The 19,065-nt window shown below is 37.3% G+C and overlaps 1 protein-coding gene across 3 annotated transcripts in view; it reads left to right on the plus strand.

Annotated features, from left to right (window-relative positions):
* abl1 (c-abl oncogene 1, non-receptor tyrosine kinase) overlaps positions 1–19,065 on the plus strand; it is a 155,319-nt gene that overhangs the window by 95,014 nt on the left and 41,240 nt on the right. For all 3 annotated transcript variants that reach the window (XM_063073649.1, XM_063073648.1, XM_063073650.1), the window contains one exon: positions 570–865. In XM_063073649.1, the coding sequence (XP_062929719.1) occupies positions 570–865 (296 nt within the window). The remainder of the gene's footprint in view (positions 1–569; positions 866–19,065) is intronic.

Here is a 19,065-nt window from a genome sequence, read left to right on the forward strand (position 1 = left end):
AAATATTTTTGACCACATTTGCTTTGATGTAAACTTGTTTCAGTATACATCTGTGCAAATAAAGATTATCATATATGGCAAATCCCTTTGAAGCTCCTAGGAAGCTATTTTATCTCTGCTTTCAGTTCCACAGCCAACTGTGATCCAGGCTGATTTTTGTAGATGGTGTTTACATTTGTTCTTTGTTGCCCAGTTGTGGCAAATGGTATGATAGTGACTGAGAAGAGTATGTTCCCCACGTTGCACAGTTGGTTAGCAGTAAAGTGAAATCAGTCAGTACCTTGTGACTTCAACATCTGGGGTAGATTGGAAGTTTTGGGAGGGGGCTGGGATTGTGTGTAAAATATATGTGCTTGTGAAGTTAAAAGATCTCTAAAGTTAGATCGATAAATATAGCAAATATTAGCAGTGCAATATTTGCAAAGTTCGAAGTACGTATGTCACCATATACAACATTAACTTCTAAACATGCAAAATAGAAGGTAGTTTTCTCTTTAGAAAATGGTTTCACTTTGTTCTATTTGTGATATGCAGAATTATGGATTGAAACCTGGATTCTCTCTTTAAAGGTGAAAAGCTTCGTGTTCTGGGCTATAACCACAATGGAGAATGGTGTGAGGCTCAGACTAAAAATGGCCAAGGCTGGGTTCCAAGCAACTACATAACACCAGTTAACAGTTTAGAAAAACACTCCTGGTATCATGGGCCAGTCTCTCGCAATGCTGCAGAGTATCTCCTCAGCAGTGGCATCAATGGAAGTTTTCTGGTACGGGAGAGTGAAAGCAGCCCCGGACAAAGATCCATATCACTTCGTTATGAAGGAAGGGTATACCACTACAGGATAAACACTGCATCTGATGGAAAGGTACGTCTCCCTTTACAAATGCATTGAATCAGTGTGTTAATGTAACATTGTTTTTATATAACAATGAAGAGTTGTATAAAGAATCAATTTTTATTTAACATAGTCACTGAATTAGTGAAAATTGGATTATACATAACTTTTAACAATTTTAAACGGCCATCTTGCCAGGCCTATTACCTATGTGTTCATCTGCCCCACAAGTCTCCTCCCAAATATTGTCACTCTTTGTTCGCCACATGACACTGTAGCTAAGTACAGCTCAAACACCATTTATAAATTTGCAGATGACACTACTGTTGGTAAAATTTCAGATGGTGACGAAAATGTGCAGAGATAGCTGGTAGTTGAGTGGTGTTGTAACAACAGTCTCGTACTAGGAATCAACAAGACCAAGGAATTGCAAATTTCAGGAAGTGCAAATCAGGAGAGAACACACCATTCTCATTGAGGGGTCAGTGGTGGAAACGGTGAGCAGTGCAAACGTAATGGATCTTAACTTATCAGAGGATCTATCTTGTCCCCAACAATGTGGATGCAGTGGCTTTGTGTGTTGAGTTTGAGGTGATTTGGTATGTCACCAAAGACACTTACAGATTTCTACAGATATATGGTGGAGAGCATTCTGACTGTATGGAGGCTCTAATGCATAGGATGGCAAGAAGCTACAGAGGGTTGTGGACTCAGCCAGCTCCATCAGAGGTACAATCTTTCCCACCATCAAGAACATCTTCGAGGGGGGGCATCACGTGATGACGTGGGATTGAGACGTGTAAATCCAGCTCTCCCGTAAAAAATCAGCAAAGTACCGTTTAAACAAAGTAAAGTTAATAAATACTTTCCGAAAACTACTTATAAACTTCGTAAGACTACTCTACGATATGCTTCGTAAACCGCAACAGAAGAAGTCTGTTGTTGTGAAGTTGCCGCGAGATGGGAAGAAAAAAGGGCCTACTGCAGCGATGGAGCCTCTGATTCAGGTTGGATCTCCTCCGGAGGAGACGCATTTTATCTCTGGCGTAGAAGAACAGGGAGCAATGGCAGCGGTAGCGGTCTCTCGGAAGAAGATGCCGGAAATGCGCATGCGCAAAGAAGTATGCATGCACAAATCGACACAACTTAAACTACAAGAACCGACAGCCACTGCAACTGAAAGTGACTCAGAGTCAGAATTGGATACTGCAGAGAATACAGATGAAGAAGAGGAGGAAGAACTGGAAGTAAAGGAGATGACGGAGACATAAGAGAGGCTTTATTGCAATTAACGGCTGAACTAAGAAAAATAGGAACAGAGCTTAGAGACGTGAAGCTGTGCTATGATAAAGCTATGAAAAGACAGGATAAAATGGATAAGAAACTTCAGAAGATGGAAAGAAAAATGGAGCATATTAACGGTAGAGTGGAAAAAACAGAAAATGATGTGCTTGTCTGGAACACGGAAAGAAATCGACTCTTGGAGAAAGTGGACGTGTTGGAAAATTTTAGTAGATGTAGTAATATTAAAATTGTTGGTCTCAAAGAAGGTATAGAGGGAGATAATCCAATAGAATTTTTTTCAAAGATGGATCCCGAAAACCTTACAAATGAAAGAGGAAGACCGATCAATTGAAATTGAGCGAGTACATAGAGCTCTAAGACCAAAACCACAAGATGACCAATATCCTCGATCAATTTTAATAAAATTCTTAAGATTTCAAGACAAAGAAAGGATTCCACAGACGGCTGCCCAAGCTGCCAAGAAGAGAAAAGGGCCACTGATGATAGAAGGGAAGAAAATTTTTTTCTGCCCTGACATAAGTTATGAACTTTTGAAGAGAAGGAAGAAATTTAATCCAGTGAAAAAAGCCCTATGGGATCACGGTCATCAATTTATATTGCGTTATCCTGCAACCTTGAAGATTTTTTTGGCTGGTGGAGAAAAAAGATTTTTTGACGATTACCGGAAAGTGGAGGAGTTTGTGTGAGATTCTTTGAATATTCAAGATACAAGAACAAACCTAAGGGAGCGAGATGGATTGAAGATGAAGACTGGATCAAGGAGTAGGTCTGTTGGATTTTTAGGCGGATGAATATATAAATATATTATTAATTATATGAGGGAGGGAAAGAAAGGTTAAAATTTGAGGAATACTAGCTGGGAATAGTAACATTAATTTTTTTTATATACACACAATTTTTTGTTACGGGGGAGCTGGAAGAAATACTGACCAATAGCTACGTTATTCATGTGTGCAAGTGTGGCAATAGCCACGACCCGCAAAATGGAGGGGGGTAGTGTTGTGTATCTTTTCATTCACAACATTAGTGGGGGGGTATTTTGTTTTTTTCTTTTTTGTATCATCTATTTTTTTCTTTTTGCCTGGATGATTGGGAGGGAAACACATAGCAATATGGTGAAGTTCAAAGAGATTCCTCAGGGAACTATGAGAGTTGAGAAGCTAAGTAATGTTTTAGATTTTAAGAGATAAATATGAAACATTTTTGAATATTTGGAGCCCTTATTTACAGCTCCGATGATAAAGATCTTGGTTCCTTGGGGAAAGTAACAAATATATATATTAAATTTATTTTTAATCCCATGGAACATGTGCAAACCTTCCAATATTCAGGCAGTTCTTTTTTTCTTTTCTCTTTAGGTAGGAGTATATATCGGAGGGGGGAGGGTAGATATTCTCATGTATTCACTTTGAAAACTCAATAAAAATTATATATAAAAAAAAGAACATCTTCGAGGTGCTGCCTCAAGAAGGATGGATCCAGCATCCAGGACGTGCCATCTTCTCATAATTGCAGTCAGGGAGGAGCTCCAGGAGCCTGAAGACTCTCACTCAGTCATTCAGAAACATCTTTCTCCTCTCCTCCATCAAATTTCTGAACGGTTCATAAGTCCATGTACACTATCTCATTATTCCATTTTATTTTGTAATTTATAGCAATTTTGTCTTTACACTGTACTGCTTCCACAAAACAAATTTCACATCATATAAGGCAATGGATAATAAACCTGATTCTGGTGAACAAAATTTCAGTTCTGTTCGATCATGTTGTTTTTCAGGTTTTATTTAAATACATCTATGCACTTTCCTTATCTGGTTTAAGGTTCACACTTCTGAGGTTTCTGTTGGATTCATGAGGATTCATCTTGCATTTATGATCACAAGTTTTGCTTTTTCCCCCATGTTATCCTGGCTACTCTGCTGCAACAATGATTCGTAATCTGGAAAACCTATTAGCTTACCTCTCAGTTTTGTTAATTTCTAAAGACAGTCTCAGTCTTTTCAATGTTTCCTCTGTTATGGCATCATTTTTGTGAAGCTGTTTGCACTGCTTCTCTTATCATAGTTGTAGAGACCAGAGTTATTTTCTATTGACATAAAGCAAGGTTTAATAGAAAGTATCAATTCTGATTTTCAGTTTTATCGCTCCAGGCATGAATTTATGAATCTACAGGTTTGAATTTTTATTGGCTTTATTAATAGCTGCCAGCAGTGATTTTGTTTATCTGTGGTACCCTTTGCCTATATACGTATTTCATTTTGACTAGCAATCCATGTCATTTCCTTAATCTGATAGCAAAAAGCAGCATCTCAAATTTCCAATTACATGCCAATTTAACTAATTTATTGCATTTTGTCTTTTTATTATACGCTGTCTGAATTTCCTTAAGCAAGCTAAACAACTTTCAAAATTTGGGTTCTGATGAAGGGTCTCGATCTGAAACGTCGACTCTTTTCTTTGCTGTCTGGCATGTTGAGTTCCTCCAGCATTTTGTGTGTGTTGCTTAGATTTCCTGTAACTGCAGATTTTCTCATTTCTCTCTGTTTTCCAAGTCCCCAGTTTCTATAATGAAATTGAAACTGGCACTTTTTTTTTGCTTCTGTAAGTTGAACATGTCAGAATTTGTCTCGGGTCTGATTTACCTCACCTAGTTATGATTAGTTGGAATTTTCTCCACATATGGCAATGGCAATAAATTTAATATCATTAAATATATTCAAGAATGGCTTTTTTGGGGGGAATTTTAAAAAAATAATTGGATAGAGTAATAAGATGAAGAAAGTTAATTTTGAAGGATAGCCACATTTTAGAAAGGGTGGAGCAGATGGGAAAGTCTAAGTTTTATACCTTTTCAGGTGACTAATTCAAATAAAGCAATGAAAAGTAACTTGCACACAATTTCTAAAGCAGAAAGTCAAAAAAAAAACAATTTATTGTCACTTGTCCTTACTGGTCAAGTTGTGGAACTAACCAGCTCTTGGGGAATATCTGTTGCTTAAGTTCAAGTCGGTGACTAGAACATGTTTTCTGATAACAACAGTCTAATAAACATTGAAAATTAAGAGGGCAGTTTAACATCCTGAACAGCAGCCCTGCCTGCATTGAAGTCATAATGCAGGTATCTACCCAGTAAAAATTTATATGTTACTCATTGCTACAATTTTCCAGTTTGTTCTGGGCAATAGTTCTATCTGAATGCTGCAAGATTTACAGCATTATGGTACTAGGAAGATTATACAGTTTAATACATTGCTAGGGAGTTGGTGTAGGAGGGAGAGCATAAGATTTTTGTATCATTGGGCTCTCTTCCAGGGAAGATGGGACCTGAACAGAAGAGACGGTTTGCACCTGAATTGCAGGGGACTAATATCACAGTAGGGAGGTTTGTAAATGCTGCATGGTGGGTTTAAACTAGAGTTGCAGGGGGTTGGGAACCAGAATGCCAGAACAGTTAGTGGAGAGGTTGTGGAGGCAGATGTTGGCAAAACCTCAGACAAAGTTGGGAATCAAAAGGTTAAGCATGGGGCAACAAGTGTCCTGAACTGCATATATTTCAATGCAAGAAGTATTGTAGGAAAGACTGGTAATAATACTGAAAATGAGGTAGCTGGATTACAAACAGGGGCAATATGTATGTGGAAAAGCTGTTGATAGAGCAAAATTGCAGTCAACAAGATGAGTTGCAACGTAATAGGCAGACAAATTCAAGAAGGGTGAATAGAGGACTGAAGGTGTTACATTTGAATGTGCACAGTAGATGGAATAAGGTGGATGAACTTGTAGCACAGTTGCAGATTGGCAGGTATGATATAGGCATCACTAAATCATGGTTGAAAGAATATTAAAGCTGGGAGCTTAATGTCCAAGGATACACTTTATATTGAAAGGATAGGCAGGAAAGTAAAGGGGGTGGTGTTGCTCTGGTTTAAAAACAAAAATGAAATCAAATTGTTAGAAAGAGATGACATTTGGTTGGAAAATGTTGAATCATTGTGGATAGAGCGAAGGAACTAAAAGGGTAAAAAGACCCTGATGGGGTTTGTATGCAGACCCCCCCCCCGCCCCAAACAGTAGTAAGGATGTGGTCTGTAAATTACAATGGGAGATAGAAAATGCATGCCCAAAGGACAATGTTACAATAGTCTTGGGGGACTTCAATATGTAGGTATATTGGGAAAATCAGGTTGATGCTGGATGCCAAGAGGAGGAGTTTCTGGAGTGCCTACGAAATGGCTTTTTAGAGCAGCTTGTGGTTGAGCCCACTAGGGGTCAGGTAGTCTGGATTGGGTGTTGTGCAATGAACCAGAATTCATTAAGAGAGCTTGAGGTAAAAGAACCCTTAGGGGAAAGTGACCATAATATAACTGAATTCACTCTGAAATTTGAGAAGAAGCCAGGGTCAGATGTATCAGTGTTACAGTGGAGTAAAGGGAATTAGAGGCATGAGAGGGGAGTTGGCCGGAATTGATTGGAAAAGAACACTGGCAGGGAAGAAGGCAGAGCAGCAATGACTGGATTTTCTGGAAGCAATTTGGAAGCACAGGACGTGTTCATCCCAAAGAGGAGTAAGTATTTTAAAAGAAAGATAACACAACCATGGCTAATGGGAAGTCAAAGCCAACATAAAAGCCATGGAGAAGGCATATTATAGAGCAAAAATTAGTGGGGAGTTAGAGGATTGGGTAGCTTTCAAATACCAACAGAAGGTAACTAAAAAAAAGTCATTAAGAAGGTAAAGATGGAATACAAAGTTAAGCCATCCCATAACATTAAATAGGATACCAAAGGTTTCTTCAGATACATAAAGTGTAAAAGAGGGCCGCGAGTGGATATTGGACCACTGTGAAACAATGCTGGAGAGGTAATATACCATAACTAGAAACAAGGTTCTTGGGAAACTGAAAGGTCTGATGGAAGATAAGTCACCTGGACCAGATGGAGTATAACCCAGAGTTCTGAAAGAAATGGTTGAAGAGATTGTAGAGGCATTAGTAATGATCTTTCAACAATCACTGGATTCCGGAATGGTTCCAGAAGACTGGAACATTGCAAATGTCACTCCACTCTTCAAGAAGGGAGAGATGCAGAAGAAAGGAAACTATACGTCAGTTAGTCTGACCTCAGTGGTTGGGAAGTTGTTGGAGTCAATTGTTAAGGATCAGGTCTCAGGGTACTTGCAGCACATGATAAAATAGGCCGTAGTCAGCATGATTTCTTCAAGGGAAGATCTTTCCTGACAAATCTATTGGAATCTTTGAAAAAAAATAACAAGCAGGATTGACAAAGGAGAATTGGTTGATGTGTACCTGGATTTTCAGAAGGACTTTGACAGGGTGCCACACAAGGCTGCTTAACAAGCTATGGTATTACAGGAAAGATTCTAGAATGGATAAAGCAGTGGCTGATTGGCAGGAGGCAAAGAGTGGGAATAAAGGGAGCCTTTTCTGTTTGGCTGGTGGTGACAATTGGTGTTCCACAGGGGTCTGTGTTACAACCGATTCTTTTTATGTCATTGATTTGGATGATGGAATTGATGGTTTTGTTGGAAAGTTTGCAGACAATATGAAGATAGGTGGAGGGGCAGGTGGTTTTGAGGAAGTGAAGAGGCTATAGAAGGAATTAAATTAGGAGAATGGGCAAAGAAATGGCAGATGGAATACAGTGTTGGGAAGTGTATGGTCATGCACTTTGGTAGAAGAAATGGAAGGGTTAACTATTTTCTAAATGGAGAGAAAATACAAAAAAAAACTGAATTGCAAAGTGACTTGGGAGCCTTTGTGCAGAATTCCCTAAAGGTTAATTTGCAGGTTGAGTCTGTGGTGAGGATGACAAATGCAATGTTAGCATTCATTTCAAGAGGACTAGAATATAAAAACAAGGATGTAATGTTGAAACTTTATAAAGCACTGATGAGGCATCACTTGGAGTATTGTGAGTGGTTTTGGCCCCTTATCTTAAAAAAAAGATGTGCTGAAATGAGATGGTTCAAAGGAGGTTCACAAAAATGATTCCGGGGTTGAATGGCATGTCATATGAAGAGTGTTTGGCTGTGGGCCTGTATTCACTGGAATTCAGAAGAGTGAGGGGTTACCTTATTGAATGGTGAAAGGCCTTGCTAGAGTGGATGTGGAGAGGATATTTCCTATGGTGGAGTGTTTTCGACCAGAGGGAACAGCCTCAGAATAGAGAAGTAAAATTTCAGAATGAAGATAAGAAATTTCTACATTTTTGACCTAATGGTCAGTTCTCAAGGGGTAGTAATTTGTGGAGGGGATTTTAATATTAGATTAAATCCTATATTAGATTCTTCAAGAATAGTTACTCAGAATAAACCTCTGACTCGGAAAGTGAATTCATTGATGGAGGAGTTGGGAATTATAGATGTCTGGAGGGAATTACACCCTACTAGTAAAGATTATACATATTACTCTTTCCCTCATTCAGCCTATTCAAGGATAGACTATTTCTTTATCTTTAATACAGATAGATTCAGGATAAAAAACTGTAATATTGCAACAATTGATCTGTCGGATCATAGCCCAGTCTCTATGTCTCTAATCCTGGAAAGGAAAATGAGGAAAACACTATGGAGGCTAAACTCACATATACTTAATAACCCAAAAGTAATGGAGAGATTAAGGGGAGAAATCAAAGAATATCTAGACCTTAATGACACGGGAGAAACATCAGTGATTTTATGGGATACATTGAAAGCTGTACTGAGAGGGAAAATTATTTCCATTACTACTCACATGAAAAAAATCAATGCACAAAAATTAGCAGACCTTCAAGGAAAATTAAAACAACTTCAAGTTGGAGATAGCAACAAAAGTAATTCAAATCGAAAACAGGAAATTAGGAAATTGCAAAGTGAAATTGATATTTATACGTTGGAAACTCAAATAAATTTTCTTTACCTGAGACAAAAGAATTATGAAGTAGGAGGTAAATCAGCTAGATTATTAGCATATAAATTACGAAAACAACAAGCAGACAATACAATTCATAAAATAAAGAATCCAAAGACAAAGCTTGTGGAGAGTACAATAGGGAAAATTCAAGAGAGTTTTGAAACGTATTATCGAGAGCTGTACTCCCAACCCCGGGCCCCCAATGAGCCCTATATAGACAGTGTATTGAATTTTTTAGATCTACCTAAACTTACAGATTTACAAAATGAAAGTTTATTAGAACCAGTAACTGTCAAAGAACTGAACGTGGCCATCTCTAGGTTAAAGGCTGGAAAGTCCCCGGGTTCTGATGGGTTTACCTCAGAGTGATACAAGTCCCTGAAGACACAGTTAGCCCCATTACTACTTAACACCTTTAATTGGATCTTGCAGAGAGGAGAAACTCCACCTTCCTGGAGAGAAGCGATTATTTCAGTTATTCCTAAAGAGGGTAAAGATAAACTAGAATGTGGCAATTATCGGCCAATTAGTGTTCTTAATTTAGATTACAAACTATTTACATCTATATTAGCGCGCAGATTGGAAAAGCTTTTACCTGGCCTAATCCATTTAGACCAGACTGGATTTATTCAACAAAGACAAACACAGGACAACATAAGGAGAACTCTGCACATATTAGAACAGGTTAATAAGAACGAGACAGAGACAATGATAGTAGGATTGGATGCTGAGAAAGCTTTTGATTCGGTTAGTTGGGCATTCCTATACAGAGTGTTAGGAAGATTCGGCTTTCAAGGAAGGTTTATTAAAGTAATTCAGGCTCTGTATGACAGCCCAACAGCCCGAATTAAGATAAATGGGGACCTCTCTGACTCCTTCATTTTAGAGAGAGGCACTAGACAGGGATGCCTAATTTCTCCTCTCCTTTTTGCGCTATATATTGAACCACTTGCCCAACTAATAAGACAGAGCGAAATCGTAAAAGGTATCAAGGTGGCAGGGATTGAACAGAAAGTAGCGTTATTCGCAGATGATGTTTTGGTCTATCTGAGTGAACCAGAAAAATCATTTATAGGATTGTTTACACTGTTGGATGACTTTGGGAAAATATCAGGTTATAAAATAAATGTAAAGAAAACGCAGGTTATGTCCCTAAATTATACACCATCCAAAAAATTGCAGGATACATACGATCTTAAGTGGGAAGCTAAATCATTAAAATATTTAGGAATAACCCTGCCGAAGGATCTTTCAACACTGTCACAGGTAAATTATGGGCCATTAATCTCAGAGATAAAAGCAGATATGCATAGATGGAATCTTATCCCCTTTTTAAGTTTAAATTCAAGGATAAATACTATAAAAATGAATATTCTTCCTCGGTTATTATATCTTTTCCGTACTTTACCAGTGGAGGTGGATGATAATCAATTCAGGGAATGGGACAAATGGATTTCCCGCTTCATTTGGCAAGGAAGGAAACCTAGAATTCGATATAACACCTTACAGTTAGGGAAGGAAAGAGGAGGTATGGTTCTTCCTTGCCTGAGAAATTATTTTTATGCCTCACAGATAACCCCTCTGTTATATTGGTGTAATAGGGAATATAAGGTTAGATGGAAGGAAATAGAATTTGGATTAGTTGACAGTTTTCCTCTTCAGGCCTCAATAGCTGACAAAGGATTGATGGCCCAGTTGGAAAAATTTAATAATGCTTGGATAAATCTTACATTAAAAGTATGGCAGAAGGTGGTTAATTCATGTGGAATTAATAACATGCTAAATCTCTTTAGATGGTGTGCATATGATACCGAATTCCTTCCCAACAGAGGAGATGAAAGATTTGAGCTATGGATAAAGAAAGGTCTTACAACCTACCTCTCATTTATAGATAAAAGAGTATTACAAAGTTTCCAAATCCTGCAGGACAAACATGGCCTAGAACATAATGACTTTTTTAGGTACCTTCAAATACGAAACTATGTTAACCAGAGTTGTAGATATACAGACCTATCAACAGTAGAATTAGAATTTTTCAAGATTCTGAATTCGGCTTGCAGTTCAATACCTAGTAAATCAGTTTCTCGCCTATATAATGCACTCTCCCATGCTAAAAATGTAAATACACTGTATATTAAAGAGAAGTGGGAGAAAGAAGCGGGGTTGGTACTTTCAGAGGAGGCTTGGGGGAAAATCTGCAGCTTTCAATGGTCCTCGACTAATTCTTTGACTTGGAGAGACCATTGTTGGAAAAACGTTATAAGATACTTCAAGACCCCATATCAGGATAAATATAAAGATACAAATGTGATGTGTTGGAGAAGGTGCGGCTCCAAGGAGGCAAATCATTTTCATATTTTCTGGGATTGCCCTAAACTAAGTCTATTTTGGGAAGGTATTCATAGAACATTAGTTAAGGTACTTAGGTCCCAGATACCTCTGAACTTTGAGACGCTCTATTTGGGGCATGTATTGTTCCTTGAACAGAAGGAAGATATAAAGTTGCTGCAGGCCCTCTTAGCGGCAAGTAAGAAATCAATCACTAGAAAATGGCTAAATCCAATACCACCTGCATTAGAAGATTGGTACAAAATTATCTTGGAAATATTTAAAATGGAAAAGTTGACCTACTCCCTGAGAACTCAAAAAGAAACATTTTATCAAATCTGGAATAAATGGATTGAATATATAACCCCAATGCGAGCAGACTTTAGATGACTCTCCTAATGATTTATATTGCTCTTCTCATCAACACAGTAATATTGCTAACGTAAGCACCCCTAGTCTAAATGTTTGTTGTTTTTTTTGGAAAATAGAGAATTAACACAAGTAAAGGGAAAGATTTGGGAAAGGGATAAAAAAAAATGAAAAAATTAAGTAAATAAGTACATAGGGATTGGATAATTATGTCTGCGGGCAGGAACAAGCACGAACAAATTGGGATATAAACACCTACAATGGTTGGTATATAGGCTTGTATGCAACATTTTGGACCAGTGGAAATAGTCCAGAAGGGTTGTATGGAAACTATTATTACCATTTTTCTTAACTAATTTCATTACTTAGCCTAATAGGTTAGATTTACCACAGTACATAATTATCTATTTAAATGTTTATTTTGCTTTTATATCATCTCAATGTGTACTTAAGAATGTATAAATAATTGTAGTTTTATACATATAAAAAAATGGAAAAGGTTATATGTGTGAAAAAAGTACATGATAATTGTGAACTCCTTATCCAAATAAAAATAAAATTAAAAAAAAAGAAAAAAAAAGAAATTTCTTTAGCCAGAGAGTGGCGAACCTGTGGAAGTCTTTGCCACCGGCAGCTGTGGCGGCCAAGTCTTCATGTATGTTTAAGGAAGAAGTTGATAGGTTCTTGATTAGTCAGGGCATGAAGGGATAGTGGGAGAAGGCAGGAGATTGGGGCTGGGAGGAAAATGGCGGAGCAGACTGGGTGGGCCAAATGGCTTAATTCTGCTCTTGTAACTTATGGTCTTTCAGTATTTTAATCAAAAGGGGATCCAATACAGGATATGCTGCCAGTGCATTTTCTTGTACAAATCCTTTTTGTTGACCTCCACAAAGATTACATGAAAGAAAAATATTGGTATTCTCCAATATTTGCAACTTTCTAAAATTTGGTTAAATTTTGATTTTTTTTAAAATATCAAAATTGGCTTGGATTTATGATTTTAAAACCACCTTTTTAATTGATCAAGGCAAGATTCAGATTGAGGATTTTGAAGCGATAAGTAAATATTGTAAAATGTTAATTGAAAACTCCTGCAGAGTCTAATAATTGGAAGAGATATTTTGTCGTGTTGCTGTTCAGACTAACATGCTGCAAGTTATTTTCATGTTTAGGAGCTGTTGGGTATGTTTGGCACATGTAGTAATATGCAACCCCTCACTGCTTTGAATGAACAACTAGTTACCATGTATTTGAGGGAAGAATGTTTCGTACAGCATTGGAGGGGAAAATTCACACTCTTTATATTTGTTAGCAGGACCTTCGGCGTATGCTTTTGTATTATGACAGGCAAACGTTCCCAAATTGAATAAAGTAGCCAGTTCGTTTCCCTAAATACTACTGAGGAATTAATCAGAACCAGTAATATTCAAAGGATCCTTAATTATCATTTTCTATGGAAGAGTATGCCCAGCTTTGAATTTCATTTATTTGTTTTGATGCAGAAGTACAAAACATCAAATTCACAGTACTCAGATTATATTTGTGATAGCCAGTTAGGAGGCATGCAACTTATCAGGAATTTTTGCCCCTTGGGGCTTCAGTCTGTCCTATGGTTCCCAAACATTTTGGGTTACTACTGCCCCTTGGCTCCCACACCACAAAACCAGCACCCTTCTGTCCCTTTATGGCCATAACATAAAGTTATAAAGAATTTTGATTTCATTGCAGTTTTTTTAACTCTGCAACTTCAAAACAGTGACAAATAATTGCAAAGATTATTCAAATCTCCTTAAAGCTACAAATAAAATTATTTCTTTAATTACAATAAAACTATTTTTCAACAACAATTTTAGAGTGCGTATTTGTAGTCTAACCTTTCACTACGTCATTCCTTTTCCCCCTTTCATTGAGATGCATGGGCCTGGTGCAGTGATAACAGCTTCTCGACATCAGTTGGAATGTCACTCTGAAGGTGTCTCAGATCCCTGTGTTCAGTAATTTGCATTCTGTTTCATTGTTTTGAAAGAAGTTGGGCAACTGCACTAAAATGGTGCTCCTCTGAATATGATGTTGGAAAGGCAATAAAGAACATCATTGACCTTTTTCCACAGTGCAGGATAGTGTTCAGGGATTTCTTTCTGCAACCAAAAGTCTTGATAAGATTTTGAGTCTCAGTTCCAGCTCAGTCATTTTGTAGCGAGATCATTTCTTCCTCCATCCTTCCTGTTAATTCTTCATTATAAATGTTCAGGAATTGATTTATTACCCAATCTGGAATCTCTCTGACATGTCTTTATGCAGTTCACCCAAGTGGGCGCAGTATACTTGAAGATCATCATCTGGTATTCTTTCTCTTTCAACTCAGAGGCTTGGAAATTGGAGAAGGTCACAATGACCGAGGGTTAAATTGGATAGCTAAGTGGAGATGATTTAATTAGACTTTGATAAGATTCACATCATTTCCTTACAGTTGAAAATTGATATCATTAAACTTTGTGAATAATACTGACAAATAAGCAATGCCTTCCTAATATTCTTAACTAGGTTACTGAATAAAACATTTGAGTTTCAAAAGAATTTTATCAGTTTCAAAGGGCACATGAAAGCATCTTAGGCAGTTTCCTTTTGAGAGCCTTCTGACTCTAGAGCATAAAAGCAAATGTTCAAACTTTTCATCACTCTTAATTGCTCTTGAAATAGTCAAGAATTGGGAGCATCCAACTTGATTTGTTTGCTATATGATAACACTATTTAATTTGTGCAGCCTGTGAATTACACAGTGACTGGTTAGTATATAAGATAACATCTTTTTTCCAAGAAAGTATTAACCCCACAGTGGCATCATGTTCTTGCACAAGCGAGAATATGGTAAACAGGATCTCTTTCTTGTTGGAAAAATTGCTTAACAACTCAAAATATTGATTCCACCTTCATATCTATATTTCAAGTCCCCTTGCAAATAACAACTCTTGAACCATATTTTCATCTGTTATGAAGTGAACATAACCATGAAACAAGGTTTCATTGCCTGGCAAAGTTGACTCATCCACTGCAGAGCAAATTCTGTTGTCCTAAGTATGTTGCACAATGTGCCTTCCACTTTCTATTCATCTTTGAACAGAGTTGTAGCTGAGTGGGATTGCTTTAATTATTTGAACTGGTGATTCATACAAAACCATACTCAATCCTCCTTACTGCTAGCAAAATCAGTTCTTCAATTGCATGGGGCTTTCCAGATTTGGCGATGAGCAATGAAATGTTCTATGAAGCATGCAAACTATTACTGTTTTGTAACTGCTGGCAAACATGTTTTGAAGTGTTTTCTGTTTCTGAAAGTTTTCATGAAGTGTCTGAATAAGCCAAGTTCTTGCTTGCTTTATCATAGTGTATGCTCTTCAAACGTTCAAGGAGCCTGGTTGTTTTCATTGCCTCATTTGAAAAAACTTTTTCACACAACAGACTCATTGTTGCTGGTATAAATCCATATTATACAGTCTACACTTCATTTTCGTTTGGTCTGCTTCTGCCATTTTTCATATGGATTAATGACCCTGTCAATCACCTATTGTTAAGTCCAACCTCAAACACTGCCATCAATAAATGGGAAAGTTATGACATCATAGTTCATGCAAAACCTAACTCTCTGCCTGAAGGTAAATCAGTGGGGCAGCAATATCTTGGTTGGGCCGTGGACTAGAGAAATGTAGTCAATGCCTTTGAAAGGGCAGATTCTGAACTTTACCCCAAATTCACATGAATTGCATCATTGTATGATTGTAGTATGGGAATCATACTAGGTAGCACTGTAGTATGGTAGTAAATGGCAATAATGTGCAGTCCAGTCCTGGAAATAACACAATTTCTTTGGTCCATATCTCTCATAATGTGTCAAATAATGTCAAACAATGTATCACATTGTTTTTCAACAACTATAACATGCTTCGAGCAAAGTCTAATAGAACGGTGGGTTATAAGGCCATGAGGATCAAATACTTATAACTAATTCATTTCTCCAATTAAGCCTGTAATTCCCTCAGCTGCCACCCTTGCTACTGAGGGCCTCCCTCACCGCCCCCTTTATCTTCATCTCCCTTTGGACACTCCCCCTAACCCTGTGGGGGAGGGGGGAGCCGATATTGCCCACTTGGGGACTCAATGAACTAGAGTATGTCAGAAGAACACACGTGATCACAATTGTCTCGTCGTTGCCTTCCTGAACTTTCATTAAACTTAATACCTTGACCTTCTGGTTGAGACAGTACTGTTCAGTTCAAACTGATACACCTTCCAAATGACATGGATCAGTTATTGTGTATTTTCTGAAGGTTGTGGTTATTCCATACAATGTAAAACTGCTCGTCATCTACTTTCCTGCTGATCACAAGCTTCATTTTATTTTAATCCCAACCAATGTAAGAGATTATTTAAGTTCGGAACGTATTAAATGGGCAAAATGCCTAGAAAGGAAATGAATCTGATTATACAATGGAACATCTCTTGCAGGCAGGCTTTGTTTTGTGGTCAGGTGCAGGAAGTAATAAAGTTGTCATCTTATTGCAGAATTCTAAAGAAATTTGATTTATGTTGTAATGTGCCTAGGCATATGTGGCCATAGTTTTAGAATAAGTGTCATTCAAAGAACCAATGGCATATTTCCATTCGTAGTGATTTAACAAGATGCATAGAATATAAAAAAGGGAAGACAGAATGGGCAGAAAAGAGTAAATTTCACGCAAATTAGATTCAGAAGTTACTTCTCTGAAATTGTTTCTTAAATTTTATTTATCAATTTGTAATGTATTGTTTTGGTTAATTTAAATGTCTTTAAATGAAAATTTAGGTTAGACTTTGTTTCCATACATTGCAGACTGATCTCAGAATCACGGTTCTTTACATGTCTCTGTGGAATTCTTCCTTGGAACCAGTGATTTGCTTCCTTGAAAATTGGAAGGGGAGTTGTTTGTGAATATGAACTTACTATTTCTTACATGTTCCCTTGCTGTAGTCCAAGTGGAATCATTACTTGTGTTGGGGGATAGAAGTCTGTGTGAAGCTCTGACCTTTGCTTCATTAAGTCTTATAGAAACTTGATTTTGTATCTCTTTTGAAAGTTTGAGGAGCTTTGGGTGCCTAGCTGAAATCCAAAGACAATCTTATGAGACCCAGGTCACAACAGGCCCCTGACCCAAGCGGACCATGTAGATAAGCCATTTTTTTTCCTGGCTGCCAGACACTAGAATTAAAATCACCATTTTAGAACTCTCCCTAAGAAATAGAAAATAAAGTGGGTGAAAAAGATTTCTCTGCTTGAAGATTCTGTGTACTTTGCAAATGTTTTAAAAATTGGCAGTTTATTCCTTGCTTTATCCACAATGATCACTGAATTATGCTTGAGCTGGACATTAGAACTAATTCTGATCTTCAACCTATTCAAGTTAGAATATTGAGAAGTATTTTAACTTATTAAGTATCACAGAAGTTTACTAGTGCTGTGGTGGTAGGCTTAAACTAGCTCATTTGGATTAGGTATCTGAAATTAGATTGGTGGGGGAGGTGGAAAAACACAAAATTAATAGATTTAGAAGGCGGGAATTGTATTAAAAGCCGGCAAAAGATTTTGCCACAGATTGATCGTGAACATTTTTGTGACTATGTCTGACGCACTCTGGACAAGTTGGCATATGGTAAAATGATACCATAAGTGTTACTGAATCACGGCTAGTAATTGTAGTTAACTATTGCTAATAGTTATAGGGTTATCAGTTGAAGTGATTTTGTTAGCACAATACAATAAATGAACATGCTTTCAGGATTATAAAATACGGCACTAGATGAAATGGAACAACAGATTGTAGGTCACTGTTAGAGATGTCAAGAGAACTCTGAGGTGATGGTTTAAAGAGGGGCAGATGAGGAAGGGACTGTTGGGATGATTTCTCTTTCGCTGGCAATGGAGACATTTGAATCAGATATGGTGTCAGCTACAATTTGTTGCACTCTCATTCCAAGTTTGAACATAAGGCATTTAAATGTGCTGGCACTGAAGTGCACAATTTTCAGAATGACACTCCAATTCTTCAGTGGGCATATTGTCTGTCTTTCAGATCACTGACAGAGGTAATCACATTCTGTTTGTGATAACTTGCTGTGGGAAAATTAGGTATCAGGATTCCAACATGACAAATCATCTAAAGACTTCATTGGTTATAAAGCACTTTGGGGGTCTGAATTTATCAGAAAAAACTCTTAGAAAATAGATGCACCTCAGTGTGGTTCAGAACACACTTTTGAATACTGAGGTTGTAAAGGTGCTTCAGGCTCTGTTTTGGTATGTAAATAAAACATGAAATTCTATATTTGTCCTAGTTTACAATAAAGTTTCTCTGCATAGCACATTAAATGTCCTGATGTTAGCCATTAGCTTAATACCAATATCATTACCCGATCATTGTATGCACCACACTAGCAAAATATCATTTTGTTACCGTTTGAAAACAAACTGCACAGAACATAAGTGATATTTATAGTGGTCAGAGGATAATTTGGTCATTTCTTTTGTGCTTTGGAAACTGCTATCACAGATGGGAAATTCATATGCTAATTTAATAGAGGTTCCCACCAGCAAGCAAGAAGCTTGAATCACTCTCTTAATGGTCTTTCCTTGATTTATTGTAAAGATATGGGCAGCCCATAATGAGGGAAAGTACTGATTTGAAATAAACTGTGTCCAAGCATTGACTTGTTTTCTTTTACAGCTTTTTGTGAATGTTATGGCATACTCTCGCTTTCATTGTTAAACTAAATTGTGTGGCTCATCTGCATCAACAAGATTAACTTCCTTTACTACTTTGAGAAACCAGTAGGTATTTAAAAACATTAATATTATTCTCCATTGTTCATTGAAGTATGTATGTGTCTAATGACTCGTGCGTACCTAAATTATTTTTTTTGTAATTTTTCTGAGGAAATGCTGCAGGAAATCCCAGTATATTTGAATGGAGCTGAAGCCATTGTTATTTTCTAGCAAAGTGGGTGGCGAAACATCCTTTATTGACCACTGCAATATGCCCTGAAACTTTATATATAAAAGCAAACAGTATGTGTTTGAAATCACTGAAACTTTAGCTTAATAAAAAGAGAAAATGTTGAGTGGGAGAGCTCAGTTGACCAGGCAGCATCCGTGGAAAGAGAAGCAGTCAATGTTTCAGGTCAGAGACCCTTCAGAACTTAGAAAAAGATATGACACATTAATCTAAATGGCAAAGAAGGTGGGGAAGGAGTATAATAGATGGAAATACTTTAGCCATGGTATAGATA

This window comes from Mobula hypostoma, chromosome 21, assembly GCF_963921235.1.
Source record: "Mobula hypostoma chromosome 21, sMobHyp1.1, whole genome shotgun sequence".
Lineage (NCBI taxonomy): Eukaryota > Metazoa > Chordata > Chondrichthyes > Myliobatiformes > Myliobatidae > Mobula > Mobula hypostoma.